The sequence below is a fragment of the Pyrgilauda ruficollis genome, unplaced genomic scaffold, assembly GCF_017590135.1.
Source record: "Pyrgilauda ruficollis isolate IOZ18807 unplaced genomic scaffold, ASM1759013v1 scaffold33, whole genome shotgun sequence".
Classification (NCBI taxonomy): Eukaryota; Metazoa; Chordata; class Aves; order Passeriformes; family Passeridae; genus Pyrgilauda; species Pyrgilauda ruficollis.
In genome coordinates this window covers 7,026,824-7,044,933 of record NW_024524711.1, presented here as the reverse complement: position 1 = coordinate 7,044,933, position 18,110 = coordinate 7,026,824, and the positions used below count along the sequence as shown (strand labels likewise).

Genomic DNA, 18,110 nt, shown 5'->3' with positions numbered 1-18,110 from the left:
ATAGTGAGAAAGTTAAAGGGAGATTGTGATGGAGAAGGAGAAAAGGAAAAAGGAGAGAAGAGGAAGATGAAGAAGAAGTGAAAGAGAAAAGGGGAGAAAAAGAAAGAAAGAAAGAAAGAAAGAAAGAAAAGAAAGAAAGAAAGAAAGAAAGAAAGAAAGAAAGAAAGAAAGAAAGAAAAAGAGAAAATATAAAATTCCACAGCCAGTGTCAGTATCTACTGTCAATGAGGCATATAAGTGGTTTACCACAGTAATTAGCACTCAAAGTTATTTAAACATATGATGTACAGCATTCAACATTTTGGTTAACTATGCCTCCTGTTAAAAATTGGAAAATTATTTCCAGATACAGAGACAGGTTTCTATACCCATTCAGTCTTTACAATAGGACTTTATCAAACATTCTTGTCACAAAATACAGATTAAATGTGAATAGTGTGTTGGCTATTTTAAACTTGGGAAACAAATACCAGATTTATTTTTTTTTCCTTGGAGCAGTTATAAGAAAAATAGTTTAAAAGTTGTTCATCTCAGGCTGAGTGACACATCCCTGTATTTCCTGTGGGTGCTCAAGGCACATTATCAGTGGTTTATCTGAAGTATTTCCATAACTGAAGGACATGTGTATAAAATAATCTCAGGCAAAAATAAAGAGTTTTGCCATTGCTCTTGAATACATGAATTGAAACCACATTGGTTTATTTCCTGGGAATAAATGAAGAAATATATAGGAATGGCAAAAAATTGTAAATCGGATATGTGGTAAATGGATATGTGTAAATCTACATATTTTCTGTATTGATGGCTTTACTTCCTTATTAAAAATTGTTTATTCAAGGGTTTACATGAATTGTTTATTCAAGGGTTCACATGAATAACAAGTTAAGGACAGCAGGGTTATTAGGGTTTGGTTTGGTTTTGCTTCTTTTCTTCTTAAGAAAAAGTAATAATATTGCACCTCTGAATATTCATTTTTCTATAGTATATGAAAAAAGCTATTTTTTACCAGAAGAAAAAAGAAACTCACAAAACTGTATATTTGAAAATCCCTTGCCTATCTGATTTAGCTAATATTTTCTTAGCTGTTTACATGGGAAACATCTCTGCACAGAGAGAGAAAAAAGTCATAAATCACTGGGAAGATGATTAATTTCACAGCACTGAAAGCTGGATGACCATCAAATGTTGGCAAGTTGGAAAACATTCTAAAAACTTTTATACTCTGGTTTTATACTTTTCCCTAGACAACCTTCATTGATTACTGTCAGATAAAATTTCTTGTCTATTTGAACTTGTCCCTCAACCCAATCTGCAGATTCTTAAATTAAAACCCTGTGTTACTGATCTGGGGAGTTAAGAGATACAGTGAGTATTAATCTGTACTTGACTGCTGTAAGAAAGACTTCAAAAACTTCCAGTAATAACACAAAGTCAGAGATAATGTGTTTCAGTTTAGGGCACAGCACAACTGTATTCAGCAGAGAAAAAAAAAAAAACACAACAAACTTTTATAGTTTTTTCTATGCCACTGTTGCAAATGGTTTTGGGGATTTTTTTGCTTTTGTTTATATACATCAATCTTATATTATGAATAAGAAAATCTTTTTTAATATATGACAAAAAACATTGGAATATACCATCCTACCAGTTTGCTTAGCAGTAGCATTTCAAATTCAAAACCTTTTATTTGGTAAGTTTAATTCTTCATGTAAAGAATGGGATCAAAACTACAGCAAAGTTCAGTGAAGCTTCAGCTTTAGAATTGTAACTTCAGCCCATAGACATCCAAATTCTGCTTCAGTCTTATCTCTGCTGCATAAATTGGTAGCAAAAACCTCAGCAGAATAATATGCTAAGGCAAGAGTATACTCTGTCATTGTTTAATGTGCAGTGAAGCCTAATCATCCACGTTCAAATTTCACCTATAACAAAAAAGCTTGGCTAACAGTTTATCTCTATGAAATGTGGGGATTGGGTACTTTGTAGAAAACACTGTGCATAGTGCTGTGGTGTAATACTAAAAGTAGCCTGGAGAAGTGAATATTTTGTTTTATTGGCATAGCAGATGTGGAGCAATCACACTGTTATCAGCATCATTTCACTACCAGAATTGCAATACCTCTGGTAAGAGCCTAGGGGAGAAAACTGGGCAGACGAAAGTTTTCTTTAAGATATAAAGAAATGACACAGAAGAGAAATTTAACAGTTTGCCCTAGTCTTCCTCTGAGAGTTCCTGTCCTGATTCTGCAGCCATGTCCCCTTTCCCTACTTGACTATTTTCCAGTAGCTGCATTACAAAGCTCGTATCCCAAACAAGGAGACTTTGATCCCAATAAAGAACCCAAAGCTTGTTCTTTAAAAGAAGTCAAGCTGAGATTTCTCCTTTGATAACATCTTTTCTGGTATCTTGGCAAGCTTTCTGTCTCTGGGCTTGCAAACCTTAAACCAGGAAAGATCAGTATTTTATGGCCATGAATCCTGAGTTCCTTTTTTGTTTGTGTTTTTTTTTTTTTTTTCTGAGCTGTTATTAATATGGCCTCATGTCGGAGAGACTGCTAGGAAACTGATGAATCTCCATGAAGGCTTCTTTATAAAATCTTTAACAGCACCCTAGATAGAAATTCTCCTCTTTGATATGAAATCCTAGAGAATTTACTCTTGACAGCAAGTTCTGGAAGTCTTCAGTCTCTGGAATTCAAAGAGCTAAGGCTTTTGTCTCTGGATTTTTGAATTGCTGAACTTATTCCATAGTGTAAAATCTACAGGCAAAGACCAGTTTAATTTTATTCTTTGGTATTCTAAATTTATTGAGAACACTTCTTAAAATTTATATCAGTCTGAGATATATTAATAGTATTTTTAGAGCAATATCTCATTTTTATTAAACCACTGTATGTTACCTTTTTTATTTTATCTGATCTCTCAGCATGAGTTTTGGTAGTGTTTTCTCAGCTTATCTGACAATAACTTTTTTTACAGAACTATCATCTTGGAAGATAAAGAGCCTTTGCTTTTTGCCACCATTTTACCTCCTCTAGGGATAAAATGTATGTTGTAGAGAACCTGTTGGAAACTTGTTCCAATTTAAAAGCACACATTTAAGTTGAACAAACCAATACATAGGCCTGCATTAACATGTCTGCATTGCTTTTGTCAAAATTTTCCCTGAATAATTGTGGTTTGTTTGGACTTTTTAATTGCTTTTTTAATATAGATGTGTTTTGGTTTTTTTTTATAATTTCAAGTTAAAAACTATGTCCCGATTTTAAATCCACCAAAATTTTATTTTCTTTTGAAATAGAAGCAATTACTGAAAATAGAAAATGCTCTAGGAAATGCAAAAATTTTTCTCCAGTTTGAGATCTAACATAAAAAGATCTTGGACAAACTATCCTAGGTTTTATGGTTAACCAGGTAAATGAAAAAAAATATTCAGCCAGGGATGTTCAGTGGTTTTACTTAAGCACAGTCTTGGTTTTCACTGACTTCAAAAAATGCAGGAGAGGTGAATTGTTTGTACACATAAAAAGAAGCTTTAACATGCTGTCCAAATGACATATATACACACCTTACCTCGGACACTAAAATCATTAAATTGATATAAAAGACAGATGATTCTAATGACAATGTGACTTGGAGATTATCTTGGTGGTTAAATATTTTAGGTGGATATTTTCAAGCTTTTCTATAACAAAGAAGAAAAAGTACAAAACCAAATCTAGATTTCCTTGACTGTGGTCAAGCTTTGTACTTTACCTAAATATGCAAAACAATGGAGAGTTTCTGAACTAAAAATCACATCCTCAGAGAAGTAACTTTAACTATGGCATGTAAATTAAGGGCTTCTAGGGTTGTTGCTTCATATCATACATATTCAGCTTCTGGATTTTTTTTTCCAAAGGCCACAACTTAATTCTAGAAGACCGAGGTCACAGAGAGGTTCATTTTTTCCTTGCATTCTTGAACAAAAAAAAAAAAAAAAAAAAAAAAAAAAAAAAAAAAAACCAGCAAACCAAAAAATCCTGTTGTGAGGGGTTCGCAGTTCAAGTTAGGCCTTGAGTAAGAGAATTTATTTACCAGTACTACCAGTGATGTTTATTCTTTTCAGACTTTCTTGGCAGTGCAGACATGAATAAGAGGGAAAAAAATATATATAAACCAAAAGTTTAGCATTCTTTATCAATATACCTAAACTTTTATTATATACCAGGAATAAATTATTTTGAGCTGAGCGAGGGATTTTTGGTGTTTCAGAATCCACATAACCACAGTGCAGCATGTCCCACAAAACTTAAAATGAATATTACTGGAAATTTTAAGTAAAATAATAATTTTGCACGTACATCTCCATGTAGATAAAACATCTAGGTGTGGAAATATTTCAATTTCAATCAGATAAAATGTCAACAGATATTTCCTACTAATAACAGTGTGCTGTATGCATTATTGCATTTTTTCTTTATTTTTTTTTTTTCCTCTTCCCCAATATTAGAAATAGTAATTTCTGATGGGCTGCACTGTCATCCACTGCCCTTGGGTACCATTCCATAAATTACTTAAATGGCTTTCACACTAGAACTTAAATGTTTTCTGTTATCCATATGAACTCCTCCTAGTTAGCATACAGCAAATATGAGAAAAGCAATTACCTTATGTCCCACACAGGAAAATCATGAAGGATTTATGCTATTAACTGGCTGCAGGGATGAATGCTGGATTACCTGCCTTGGGTTTAGCAGCCAGACCTGAACACCTGGAACTCTGGGTGCAGGAAGAATTGTAAATTATGTATGATTGAATATTATGAACACATGTCAGTTAAAATGGGTGGAACCAAGCCCAGCCAAGTCACTCTGGAGCTCGTCTTCATTCTTGAGTTTCCCTGGTGGGGAATCAGCACCAAGCCTCATGTGAGGTGCCACGCTGTCCCGCCCCACTGCACAGGGCTCTGCTGTGGTGAATCTGCCCTCTGGGACTAGCAGGGCAGATCTGCAACATTTGCAATGATGACATGCAAAGTCCTTTGGACTGATTCTAGAATAGTAGACCGTGAAGTTTCTGAGCCTTTGCTTTCAACTAGACATTAATTCTCGTGTGTGGATCTTGTTATCCACTTCTTCCTGCTTCTCCTCCCAGTTTCACCCGTTATTTCCCTTTCTCTTTCAGCACAAAGAAGGCATGGGTACTATCTTGGAAAATACCAGAGCTTAGGCTCTCGTTGAGGTGCCTCAGCGAGCACTGACACCTGTCATGTGCTGCAACTCTGCTTAAACTCTGCCTTTCCCAGCAGTGTCAAATCTTGTGGTCCATACCACAACCTTTTCTGCTCCTAATCTCAAGGTCAGGTTATAAAAAAAAAGACAGTAAAGCTTAATACTTCTTGAAATGTGAAACACAATTGCTCAGTTTAAACTACTCAGAGAGCCTGAGACTTTTTCATTTATTAACTCTGTGTTTAACAGTAATTACTGCCAGCACTTATTTTATTTGGCTTATTCTTTGGTAGGACTTCATCACAGTGATACCTATACCAGATAAATAAAAAAGTAAAAAGCAAATATTTTGAGCTAAAGTGTTGCTTCATATAAAAGATGCTGGTTCATTTAGAAAAGTTTTCTTTGAAGCTAATGGTGACTTAATATTATTTTGCATACATGTAAGGATTCCTGCCCAACTGTGAATATACAGCATTTCTGAACAGCAAGTTACATCTGAAAAACAGATTCATCTGTGGTTATGGTCAGAAAAGAGAATGTAAAAATAGCAGTTTCCATGTGTTTGGTCATGTCTGCTTGCTTTTCCAACCAAAATAAAGTTTTTAGAAATTTTTCACTCATGTAGGCAGTCCAGAGCAAATACATCTTTGGTATAGTGTGCAAGTAACTCTTTTCTTTTTTGATAACTTCTACAGAAATGTTATGTTACTTTCCTAATACAGAGCTACACTGATTTGAAAGCCAGGTTATCAGAGCAAGTTTGCAGAGCTGCCAAAAAAAATTAGAAAAAAAAATAGAATCAAAAAACCCAACAACCCAAAAATCCCCACTCTCAGAAATAGAGAAAGAGATTTATAGGTCCAAAAGCATGCCCTCAAAGGGTCAGAAAACATAATATTCTTGCATAAAACCTACTACTTTTGAATATTGTATTTTAATTTTCAGTTACTCTATGTGCAGGCTGAAACTGAACACAGAATTCTTTCTGAAAATTTATTTCATGAAAATGAAATTTTTGCAACTGTCCTTCGTATTGAAAATTCATTTCAAGATAAAATTTTATTGAATTGATAAAATATTATGTTTGCACTGCAAAATATATGGGGCACGCAGAAAAAGGCTCCTGCTACATTTTGCAGTCTGTGATGCGGCACCAAAAAGCATTCTCCTTTCACGGATCCAGATGCAAATCTTAGTCTTGACTGCCTACAAATAGAACATCTGAATATAGAATCTGTAGCATCTTTCCCTTTCTAATGTGCCTTCTGTCCTTGGCCCTCTGGTCTGTGTGTCCTGACTTCCTCTGAGAGGAGATATGTATATGGCCTATGTAAAAGGCAGAGGCATCCTCAAGCAGCTCCCCAAACTGGACAAATGGGGAAGCAGGACTGTGGAGTTACACCTGCCCAGCACAATATCTGCAGCTAAAGAAGCTTAAGACCAGGACTTGAGTTCTCTTACAGAACTGAGACACATCATGAATAATCCACATGATTATGTATTAATAATAGGAATCCATATAGCAGAATATTTCCTCCATTAAGGAGCACTCCAGACCTCAAAAGACACAATAGCAATCTTCCTAAAATTTAGGAGGAATCTGAATACAGGCCAAATATTCCCCTCAGAGAAGTCAGTGGTAAAAAAATTTTGTTTGACTTTAATGGCACATGATTCTGTCCTCTGCAAAAAAATGTCACTCAACACATGCATGGACAACAAGTCAAATACATCTGGTTAACAGAATGTGGCTATTTTGGGCTCAGAATGGTGATATAATTATTTTTGTTGCTTTTTGCTTACACTTATGTCTATCTTTGGCAGGGAGAAAAACAGAAAACAAAACCTGAGAAATCCATGTTTTATCAGTTGCAGCGGACAAGGATTCCACACAAAGGTTTTTGGCCAATGGCATATATGTTCCCTGTTTCTCAGGTAGTACATCCCCAAGAAATTCCTCAAAATTAACTTTTACTCTTAGGAGAAAAAACGAGGACGGCAAAAACAATCAACTAAAACTCCTAGAAATAATGCTCATTCTGAAACAGAAAGTGTTTTTTTCACACAAATGTGTTTTTCCTGTAATACCAAATGTTCAAAATATTTTCTTAACAGACTGTCTCTCAACCTTTCGCTTTTGTCACCTTACTTTCATTTAGTAAGGCAGTAATTCCCAAATGGAAATTTTAACTTTTGCCACTGGGCAAAGGTAACTGGATAAAAAGTCCCACTCATATCTGTTGGAAATACTTGATTAAAAGTTATTTGTGGATTGGAAAACAACCTATTTTTTTTAAGAATGTCTGTTTCACTCATAGGTGCTAATCATCAATAGGGGCAAAGGAGTCAAGTCTGAGAAGGAGACACATTTTTCTGACTCACATAGCATGGGGCCACATGTGGGTCTCTGGTTTTTCATGGAAAACGGAGGGAAAAAGTTTCCGCTGTTGTCACACACTCCTACCATAGATGGTAGGTGGATGCATGGGAGAAAGGAACAGTTTAAATTACAGCAAAACTTCTCCTCAAGTGTTTATTTTTGAACACTTGTGTGTCACGAAGGCCGATCTCATGACTTTAAACAAAACCCAATGTCATTGCTTCCATGAGGTTAAAATGAAGTGCAAGAGAAAAATTACAATGACTTTGCCTGCAACAGAAGGAAGGTCAGCAATCCCTTTGGACTGAAGATTGTCTCCGTGGAGCAACGCCAGCAGCTGATACTTGACCTTTAAATTCCCCAGAGCTGCCACAATTTTGAGGAAGTGGCATTTGTCAGATGGCCAAAGAGGGTGATGGAAAGGCCAGGCTAGTGGCTGGGGGCAGCCATGGGCAGGTCAGAGGAAAGGTGTTTCCTTACAGTGAAATGGTCCATGTGGTGGGAGAATCCCAGTGAAATGGCAATGGATGGATGTGCTGCCTGGCGATGAGGCCAAGGGGCAGGTGCAGAAAGTGTCACGCTGTGAAGAGACATGTCTGCAGGGAAGGAGAGGTCTGTTCTGGCTGCAGGTGAGATGGCAATGGGGACTGTGAGTGACCCATGCCGCAGGAGCCACCAGCCCCGGGACAAGAGTTGAGGGACCTGGCCCGGCCCGGCTGCTCCTCCCGAGCTTCTGAGGGATGGAGAGGCGGGGGGGAAGGAGGGAGCGGGGGAGGGAGGGATGAGGCGGGGGAAGCCCTCTCCCTGGGCTGGTTGAGGGGTGGGAGGGAAGGGAGGCAGCTCCTGAGGAGGGGAGGAGAAGGAGAGGCAGAGAGGGGATGTTGTTAAACAGTTTCTTACCGTAAGAGGGAGTTGGGACCCAGATCTTTCCAGTTAATCACACAACAAACTTAGATCATCGCAATAAAAAGCTCGGCTCACTCTGCCTTCTCGAGTGACCGGCGGTGCACGGGGTCCCTCCGAGGAGCCATCTCCCCTTCTCCTCCCCGCCAGCCGCCGGGGGGGCCGCCAGCACCATGCGGGCCACCCACCTCCTGCCAGCCTTGCTGCTCCACCAGCTGCTGCTGCTGCCCACCGCCATCCCCGCGGCAGGTCAGTTCTCCTATCGCTTCGCTAGCGACCCCCGTCTGCCTCTCAGCCACAGCACGTCCCCTTTCCCCGCTCCGCCGCGGCAGGGAGGGCGCTGGGGCGGCGCGCTGGGCGCAGCCCTCAGGTCGCTTCCCTCAGGTCGCAGCGCGCAGGTCGCAGCCCTCAGGTCGCAGCCAGCGCGCAGGTCGGTGCCCGCAAGTCGAAGCCCCAGGTCGCAGCCCGCAGGTGGGGCTGGCAGCGCCTCACCCTGCGTGGCCGGGCGGGCTGGCAGAGCCCGCGGAGCCGAGCGCAGCGCAGCGTGCGGCGGTCGGGACCGGCCGCGCTCCGGCCGCGCAGCCCGGCGGGAGGCGGGTCCCGTCCCGGGGGCTGCCGAGGCGCCGCCGCTCGCAGCGCCTGCACCGTGCGTGAGTGGGGCGCGGGGCTCGCTCAGGACTGGCGGAGCTGGAAACCGGGAGAGAGGGGAGAGAAAATCTCATCATTGGCCAGAGGTGCTCCCGGCCGTTATCAGGACGCGACCGTGTATCCTTAATTTCCAGTGGTAGGATAAATGTTGAATAGCAGAAGCTGAGAAGGAATACCCAAGGCATGGGATAGTGCATTGCTGAACGGGAATGTTCTTGCTGAAGTTCAACAGCATGAACGTGCTATTTCCAGACTGAAATACTTGTAATTTCATTAGATGTTCCCGCTGAAATCCGGGAGATGGAGGGGGGGGCAAGGAACAAACAATAAGTAATCAAGTGCTGGATGCTCTTTAGCTGAATTTCTTTCCTGAAGTGTCCCCCCTGGACTGGTTAGCTGAAGAGCCAACTCTGTGCTTTCTATTGGCCCTCTGGGAAGACGTTTAAGGAAAGAAGTTTGTAAAGGTTTCTACAAACCTTTCCTTCCTTCCGGCAACATTGTTAGGGTCAGACCTTTGCACAGACAGAAACAAAGGACAGGCACAATTCAGGGAAAGAATCTGCCAGGAGCAGGCAAAGCAAGGGCAGGGAACGGTGCAGCTGGGTTCTGGGGCAATGTCTGAGGGCATCAGGCACAGTAGGGCAAGGAATGCTGAGGGCTTCCAAGACGTAACTGCTTTCTAGTTAAAAAAATAAATATTCTGAAATGGAGTTTCAAAGTGGAATATTTTGTGATCTGAGTGGGCAAGTCAAAAACAGACTGGCAGCATCACGTGTAGTAAAACCTGTTGTTTTCCCCCTGCAAGGAAGAGTGTGGTTCTGTAGGATGCTGAACAATCTCATTACAGCTTCTGTGCTCAGTCTGCTCACTGAGGATATTGCTTTCACAGGCATTCTTTAGCAGGTGACACAGAGATGCAGACACTCTGATACTATACTTTTCTGCACTCCTTTTCCATGTACATTGGAATTTCCATTTTTTGGACATGCAGCTTTTCTGAAAAGTGATGACTAGAGCTGGTTAGGAATTTTCCAAGAAAATGTTTTGGGTTTCTTTTACTGGAAAATGCTGATATATCAAAACTTTTCACAAAAATAATTCCTGTTTAAGAGAAACTTTCCTTGGTTTGTTTCTTTCAAATCAAATGACAGAGAAATATACAGCAGGAGACATTGCCAATAGCTTATGGCAACCTGCTGTTGAGAAACCCTCACCTGTGACGGAAGCTCATAAACTGATGGGCTAGTTAAAAACAAAAAAAGCAAAATAAACACTGCAGACACACTCACACACACACACTTTATTCCATGGGCCAAAGGTACTCAACTAGTCTATAGCCAGGCTCATAATAAGCTAGGTCATGCTTTGCTCTTCTGGTAAGTCAGGGTGCTTTTCTTGAGTGGAGAAAGTCTTTGTTGTCCCTGACTGTAGGCTCTCAGTGCTGGTCTGTAGTTTACCACCTTCAATGAATGTTGGATCTAGCTAATATTTTGAGAGGGAGACTGAGAGACATCTTCTGTACTGCCTGTGTCAGTACTGGGCTGATGAATAGGGCTGTGCCTCAACCAATGAGGAGTGAATTGTTCACCTTGATGAGGAGAAAAATTAGATTTCCAAAACTTCAGGGTTTTTCACAGTAGGACTTGTTTTCTAACCAGCTCTCATGGTGACAGTTTCTTGACAACTCTGCCTTTCTTAATTTTCCTCCCCCACCTTCCTTAATATTAATTAATCCTGTTGTTTGCCTTACTGGCAAGAAACATGACTCTTAGCACATGCTGCCATTTTGCTTACCTTGTTTTTGAAAATACATGATCTTCAAAAAGAGTGTCTGTATATTTACACTGTAGGCAAGGGAAAGTTGTGCTACTTCTTTATGGAAATACAAATGTCTGGACCATTTCTGTAAATGATTGCTTTGTAAACATATATGTTGTCTTTGGGATGTTGGATCCTTTTTATTGGGATGCTTTTAAGAAAGATTAGGATTTGCCTACATTATTATTTTCAGATATGAAAATATCAGATTATTTTCAGATGAAAAACAAGCTAAATGTTGAAAACAGGATGAAAACATGAGATCTTTTGCTAATACACATCCATACTTCTAGTGCTGTTCTGTCAAATCTGATTTCAAATGTACATAATGGTGAATTTAGCTTCTTCTGTGAAGAAATATTCCGGGTTTGTAACCCTATCCCCAAAGTTCTGTGCAAAGACAATGTCCTGTGTAACAGAAGTTGCTGACTAATACATTTGGTTTATATTAAGGGGTAAAGAAAAAGGAGGGTGAAGAAAACACAAGAAATTCAAATGTCAGCAAGCTGTCTACGCTATCACTTTCTGAGTTTCTTTTTAATATATAAAAGATAAGACTGTGGTTGATGAAAGATAAATGTGCATGGTTCCTATAGTCTGCTTGCCTAGTCATTATCAATATCCTGTAAGTCTCTGTCACTTGCACAAAGAAATTAATCTGTAGCTAATAACTTTATCAAGGAGTTTTCTTTCTTGATGAAATATTCTTATTATTCAGTATGGGAAGCATCTCTTTAAAAATGTTCATCTAGTGAAACAAAAAATGACACTTTAATCAAAGCAACAAGTAGATTGGCATGTTGCAAAAGAGTGAATGTTAAAGATTTATTTAAATTAAAGATACATTTTTCTGTGAGAGGACTGTCAGCCAAGTGTGTTTATTCAAATTTATTTAAAGCATATTCTGTAGTTTGGATGATCTGAAGAAGTTGCTAATGAAGATGTGGGAGTTGCTCTTAGTTCCTATATATATTATCACTTAAAGAAAAAAAAATCAAATCCCATAGCCATAATCAATTTTTGAATGTTGTGTATTCCTGTGGTCTGCATAGCTAAGTATATTTTTAAAAATTAATGTGATTTATACTTTGCCATCCCAGCTGTAGATAATCATTATACTATATACTGTCAACAAAGTGAAATGATACTGTGCCAGTTGGAAGAGTGTATTCCTTCTGTTTAATGGAATCCTTTTGGTGCTCAGTGCCAGGGGCTGCTTGTTTTGCTCTCACATGTAATACAGCACTTACCCTGCTTAACAGATTTTCTGTTTCTATTAATGCCATTTTCATAAGCAACATAGCAGGAGAATATAGAGTTGAAAGACATGAGATTAAAATGTTGCATAAAACTCTGGAAAATTGACCACTGAAGTCAAGGAAAGGAAAGCCTCTTATTGGAGGAGCTCATCTGTCATTATTGTAATACTTCAGCTGAGGCCAGGGTTGGAAGGGAAATGGGTCTCCCTCAGAGAGCAGAATACCTCCCTTTTGGATCTTTATGCTGAACATTAGTTTGCCACTTAAGCATTTCAAACTTTTCCAAGGAGGTTTAAAACCAGGATGACTGGGCCTCTTTTTGAGTAAAAGCATAATGTGGAGAAAAAAAACATTGTCCTGAATGTTTTACAATTACTTGTATTGGATGAGTGTTGGAATTTCACTTTCTCTCCATCAGCATTAAGATGGGGTGGAATGGCAGAGACTGGAAGGCAGCACAGAGGTGAGAATGGATTGATCATGGAGGTGAGAAAGGATTGTTCTTCATGCTTACTTGGGAAGCAAGGGTAGTAGGACAAGTGCCATAATGCAACCAAAATTTGAAACTTGCTGTGGAAAGTATGGCAGCTAAAAAAACTGAGAAGAAGGGGTGAGGGCAGCCTCACTGTTACCCCATCTTCTCCTGTCAGCTTTTGTGGCAGTGCCCAGAGGGTTGTAGAGCAGTTCCCGAGCGTGGTTAGTACCTACATGCAAAGCAGCACTGTGGTGAAGCAGAGCTGGGAACATGCTCCAGATTAGTCAAATGTGTTGGCAAAATCTAGCTGTAGTTTTCAGTGGCTTGTGGGCCTCCACCCATGTGCTGTCTGATGAGCCCAGCGTGCCTGGCAGTCCTCGGTGCTGCTGGCCCAGCTGGGAATTGGCTGCTCCCTCTGTCCCCCCTCAGCTCCAGCTTTTCCTTGGCCAGCAGCACTATTTTTATGTATACAACATGAAGCAAGGCTCTCATCGCTCCTCACAGGGGCTGTTTTGCTGCCCTCAGCCATCTGTCATTCTTTGTTTTGCCCAATCCCTGCCCTGTCTACTTGTGCTTTTCTCCTTACCCCTTGCTGCATGCCCGGAATTCCAGTTGGCTGGGACACCATCACAAAGGAAGGGCACAACGTGCTGGCTTGCCTCGAAGGAGGCACCAAGTGCTTGTAAAGATTGTGGAACGCAATGGAAAATGGTGGGGATTCAATACTTGCGCACAATGTTTAAGAAGACAAATCCTACAACAGAAAATCCTCTCGGTAATTTAGCCAGAAGTTTGATACAGTAAGAGTACAAATTGCTGCACATTTGTTTCTGCCAATGGGTCCCAGCATCCTGCTGGGCAGATAACCTTTTCTTGGAAGGAAAAGATCTGTCCATTTGCAGCTACCATCCAATTTTAGAATATACTATCAGTTGTTAGCATTATCCTTAGCTCCTTGAGTTTTCATGCTGACCATAGGAGTGGGTTCCAAAGGCAGGACTTAGCACAAACATGAAGTTGGGTTCCCAGTTACATGGCAGTCTTTGCAGTCGCTAATAAGGGGGTGTGGGTGTGTGGTGTGAGTGGTAATGTTAAGCCAAAAAGAAATATCTTTTTGCATTTCCTGAATCTGCTCAACAACTAGACTGAGAGCCAATGTAGAAATACGGAAATCATTATCTATTATATATAGATATTGTATGGATAGTTATATATATTTCAAACTACTTTCTAAAAATCGTGTGGTTTTTTTTCCCCGTAAGGCTCTTGTGCCAAGAAAATAAATGTCAGAAGTTAAAATATTCACATCATCCTCCAGGTACTTCTGAGAAACTGTTTAGTTTTGACAAGCTAGAGATGCTTCCTTGGACAGCTGCTTTTATTTTGGCGACTTTCCATCCATACAGCTGACTGCAGATTTTACGGGTATGGTTGGTAAACTTCTTTTACGCCAAATTATTGTCTTACATAAATAACTGCATTAAACTTAATCTGGCATTTTAAGCCTATCCAATCTACAAAGTTGTTTTCTTGGGCACAACTCAGATTGTTCCAGTTTCTCATTATGTTGGTCTGCCTTTCTTCCTTTTTTTCTTTCCTTTTCCCCCTAAATGAGAAGTCATTTGGAAAAGGTGTTCACTTTTTGCATTCTAGCCAGGAATCTGGATATTTCTGATACTGAAACAAGCAGAAGGAAAAGTCAAAGTAAATGAAAGTTAAAAGTATTGACCACAAATTCTTTTTGTCAGAGTAACTCTGTTATGACTTGATTTAAGAGACAAAATTGTTTAATGTATTTATTGAAAAAGTGCTTTCAAATTGTTCACACAGATTAGTACAATACTGTGTACCTATTAATGGTGTTAGAATCAACATTCATCTTTAACATCCTTTCTTTTATTTTTGTGACCACACTGTAACTCAGCATGTTGTACCTAAAAGCATTTAGTAACATCTACTTTCACCATCTGGTGAAGATTGGGTTTGTTTGTTTTTTCTTTTTTTCTTGATGAAGCCAGTATATTTATGCTATCATACTGAGGCACACATTAGTTTACCCTTGATGTTTTATATCCTTTAGGAAGCATTGTCTTGGAAATACTTTATTGAATATAATTAAAACTATCCTTTCTATCATATTTTATAGACAAGTTAAACACCTCACTGTATTTGCATACTGGTTTCAACCCATATATGATGAGAGCTGTTGCTTGCTTTGCAAACCCCACTCACTGATTTTTGCTTGTTACACAAATTCTGCCAAATTCTGTTTTATGCACATAAACATACTTTGGTTTTAATTTTCTTATTAAATTGTCAATGTTTATACTGAGATAAGCATTTGCTTTGATATATCTGACACTGTGATAATACATTGTTTTGCAGATTTTTGCTTTGCACTTTTTTTCCCCATTCAGAAAGTTGTGAATATGAGTTACCATGCATTTTTTGTCAAGTATGGTGTCCCCTGAAGAAATGTTTGATATGTTTACTGTATTGAACTGTGCTTTCCTACGTTTATTTAAGGTGTGTTTAAAGTTGGTTTTTGGTTTTTTTTTTGTTTGTTTTTTTGTTTTGTTTTTTTTTTTTTTTAACTAAAGGTCTTTCATATGATGGTAGATTTCTGATTTCCCACCCCCTGTGCCCAAGTTTTAAATCACATGATATTCCTCTCTCATAATTTTTTTTTTTTTTTTTTTTTTTGCTAGCTCATTGGGAAAATCCAGTTTTCTTTATCTTGCAGTGATGATTGTTTGCAAAATTACATTAATAGCTAATCTCCTTTTAGCATTCTGATCTGGCTATCAATTATAACACAAATAAGTCAATCTCTAATTAGTCCAGCTGTTAACTGCTCAAGGTCAAGTGACTTAATTTCATTACAAACATGATGCAAAATATTAAACAGAGATCTAGTATGCCAGTTGATAACTAACAACAGCACCTATGTCTGTTTTATATTTCTGAAATAGTTGTGTCACTTTACATGACCATTTTTCTTCACTGGAATATATTTTGAGTCATCAGGTTCTCTGTGCTTCCTGCACAGCATGTGGACATTTTCCCTATTTTCAATATTTCTCCTCATGTCATGCTATTTCGTATTTCATTCTCCATTTGGAAGGACTGCAGCTGATTCCTGCAGTTCTCTGACAGCATCTGCTAACCTAAGGAATTCAGGTATCTTCATTTTCTTCATTTATTTTCCAATAGATTTAGTTTATTTCTGACATCTGACAAACAAAGAACAGTGATGTTCTTTGATGAGTATTTATATTCTTTAAAAACTGGAAGTTATAAAAGGTCCCCACGCAGTTGAAAGTTTAGCTCAACAAAGCAAATAATTATTAAAGTTCCCAAGTTCTGCAAGTCTAAACAAACAGAAAAGGGAAATAAAACTTAATCAAAAACCACCAACTTTTCATTAAGAATCTGAGTTAAAACATAAACATTTAATTTAAATGTATTTATCTTCCCATTTGGAAAACATGGTGTTTAGTTTGGATGGTTTTGTTCTGTATAACAAAGTGGGATGCAAAATTAAAAAGAAACAAAAGGAGTAACTTTTCTTACATTATCAGGAGACTTCAAGACGTGTTTCTTTAAGAAACTACCAACTTTTGCATAAACTAGAGTGCAGTTTGGAAACCATGGAAGCTGACATGCTGAGTGCATCATAACTGGAATTTCATATAAGATTTTGTCTGTAACAAGTCCATAGAAGTAGAGATTTTTCCAGAGGAGGCAGCCAGTATGCTCCAGTTGTTCTCTGTAAGGCTTTGCAGCCTAAAATATACATCTTTATTAGAAAAAGCTGTAGTGGTAGAGGAAGGAGAAAGGGATTACCATGAAGCAGAAAAATTCAGGTAATCTTGTAAAATTTTGCTGTGAATAACACAAGTCATGTTTTGATCTCATTGTAATGAACAAAGGTGATCTTTGGGCCCTATGACACTCTGTGTGCTATTTTGATTACCACAGAAATGTTATCATTCTTGCTGTAGTAGGTTTTTACTACTAAATAGATAATGCAAAACCAAATACTTTTTGTGATCAGACTAAGACATGAGGGTGCAAAATTTGAACACTAAAAAATCTCAAACTACTGAATTTCTGTGCTCTCATATAGCTCGGTATCAGACCAATTGTATTCTGCAAGGTGTAAGTTTTGAGATGTGGAACATAATCAGGTAGTTACAGAACTGAGAGATGCAGTGGTTTGGGAGCCCAAAGCCCTTTTTTGGTGTGGGACACAAGGCCAGAAGGGAGAAAACAAGTTATACTGCTGTAATTTTTCTATCAGCCCAGCAGTTGCAGAGTACCTGGAGAGAAAGAGAGATCAACATACAAACACCTTTGCTGATTCAAACCAGTTTCTCTTATTAATCCAGAAACTGTCTTTCTATGTCATTGCATACTGTGGCCTCCATTGCTCAACAATTTTCTATGTTACTGGTTGTGTTTTGTATTAAGATAATTAAAGTTAAGCAGGTTCTAGAATACAGGCACTGGAACTTGCTGGTGAATTTTCTTACAAAAATGCTGTAGAATGTCAGTTTTTTTTATCTCTGATTATTGAGATTATTTGACATGGACTGGAACTGCTCCAAGAAAAGGTATTGTTGGAAATCTTTTCCTCCAGGTGCCCTATAGCAGTCTCAGTCAATGATTCTTGTCTGAGAAGACTGTACAGAAACCTCATTTGAAAATCTAGTAAGGGAACTGAAAGGTGAGTTATTGTAGCCGCAAGGTAAATGTCTTTCCTTGTGAGGTACCTCTTTTCTTAAGTAAATACTTAAAGTCTTTTATGAAAATGGGAAAACCAGCAGGGAGACTATCGAAATCCCTTTTGAGATTATGGAGCACTTGTCCAGTGCTGCATCCTGCTAGAACAATGGTGTCAGTTCCCATTTCCTTGGGCACTGACTGGGCTTTTTTCTTTTCTGTTCAACTTCATGTTAAGAAACAGAAAAAGGCACCATCCTCACCTTTTAAAGATATTTTTTAGGTTGACTGAAGAAATATTTTTAGTTAGTGGTTGTTTCTGTTGAAGAAAAAAATGTTGGTTCATATTTGACTGGATTCCTTTGTGTTTGAATCAGCTGCTAATATTTTTAAATTTAAGTGGAATGTCAGACTTCCCTGGTAATGTGATATGAAACTACAGGAAACATCAGAGGACATGGCCCACAAAATGAGAAGAAATCCTGATTAATTAAAGTTTAAAAAATTGAAATGAATGGCAATCACATATTAGTTGCATTATATGCATACTGCATACTAACCTTTAATATGGAGCATGTCTAAGAAACTGTTTGAGTTAACTTTTTTATTAATAAAGGCACCTAATTTGACACAAAAATAGTAGTGTTTTTATATATTTTGTTGGGAGAATTGTTAAAGTAGTGCTT

The 18,110-nt window shown here is 38.5% G+C and overlaps 1 protein-coding gene across 1 annotated transcript in view; it reads left to right on the top strand.

Annotated features, from left to right (window-relative positions):
• The first annotated feature begins 8,590 nt into the window (after window positions 1-8,590).
• The window catches only part of HGF (hepatocyte growth factor), a 53,755-nt gene continuing 44,235 nt past the window's right edge, over window positions 8,591-18,110 (top strand). Inside the window, exon 1 of the mRNA XM_041474652.1 lies at window positions 8,591-8,748. Coding sequence (XP_041330586.1) covers window positions 8,673-8,748 — 76 coding nt within the window. The 5' untranslated portion in view covers window positions 8,591-8,672. The remainder of the gene's footprint in view (window positions 8,749-18,110) is intronic.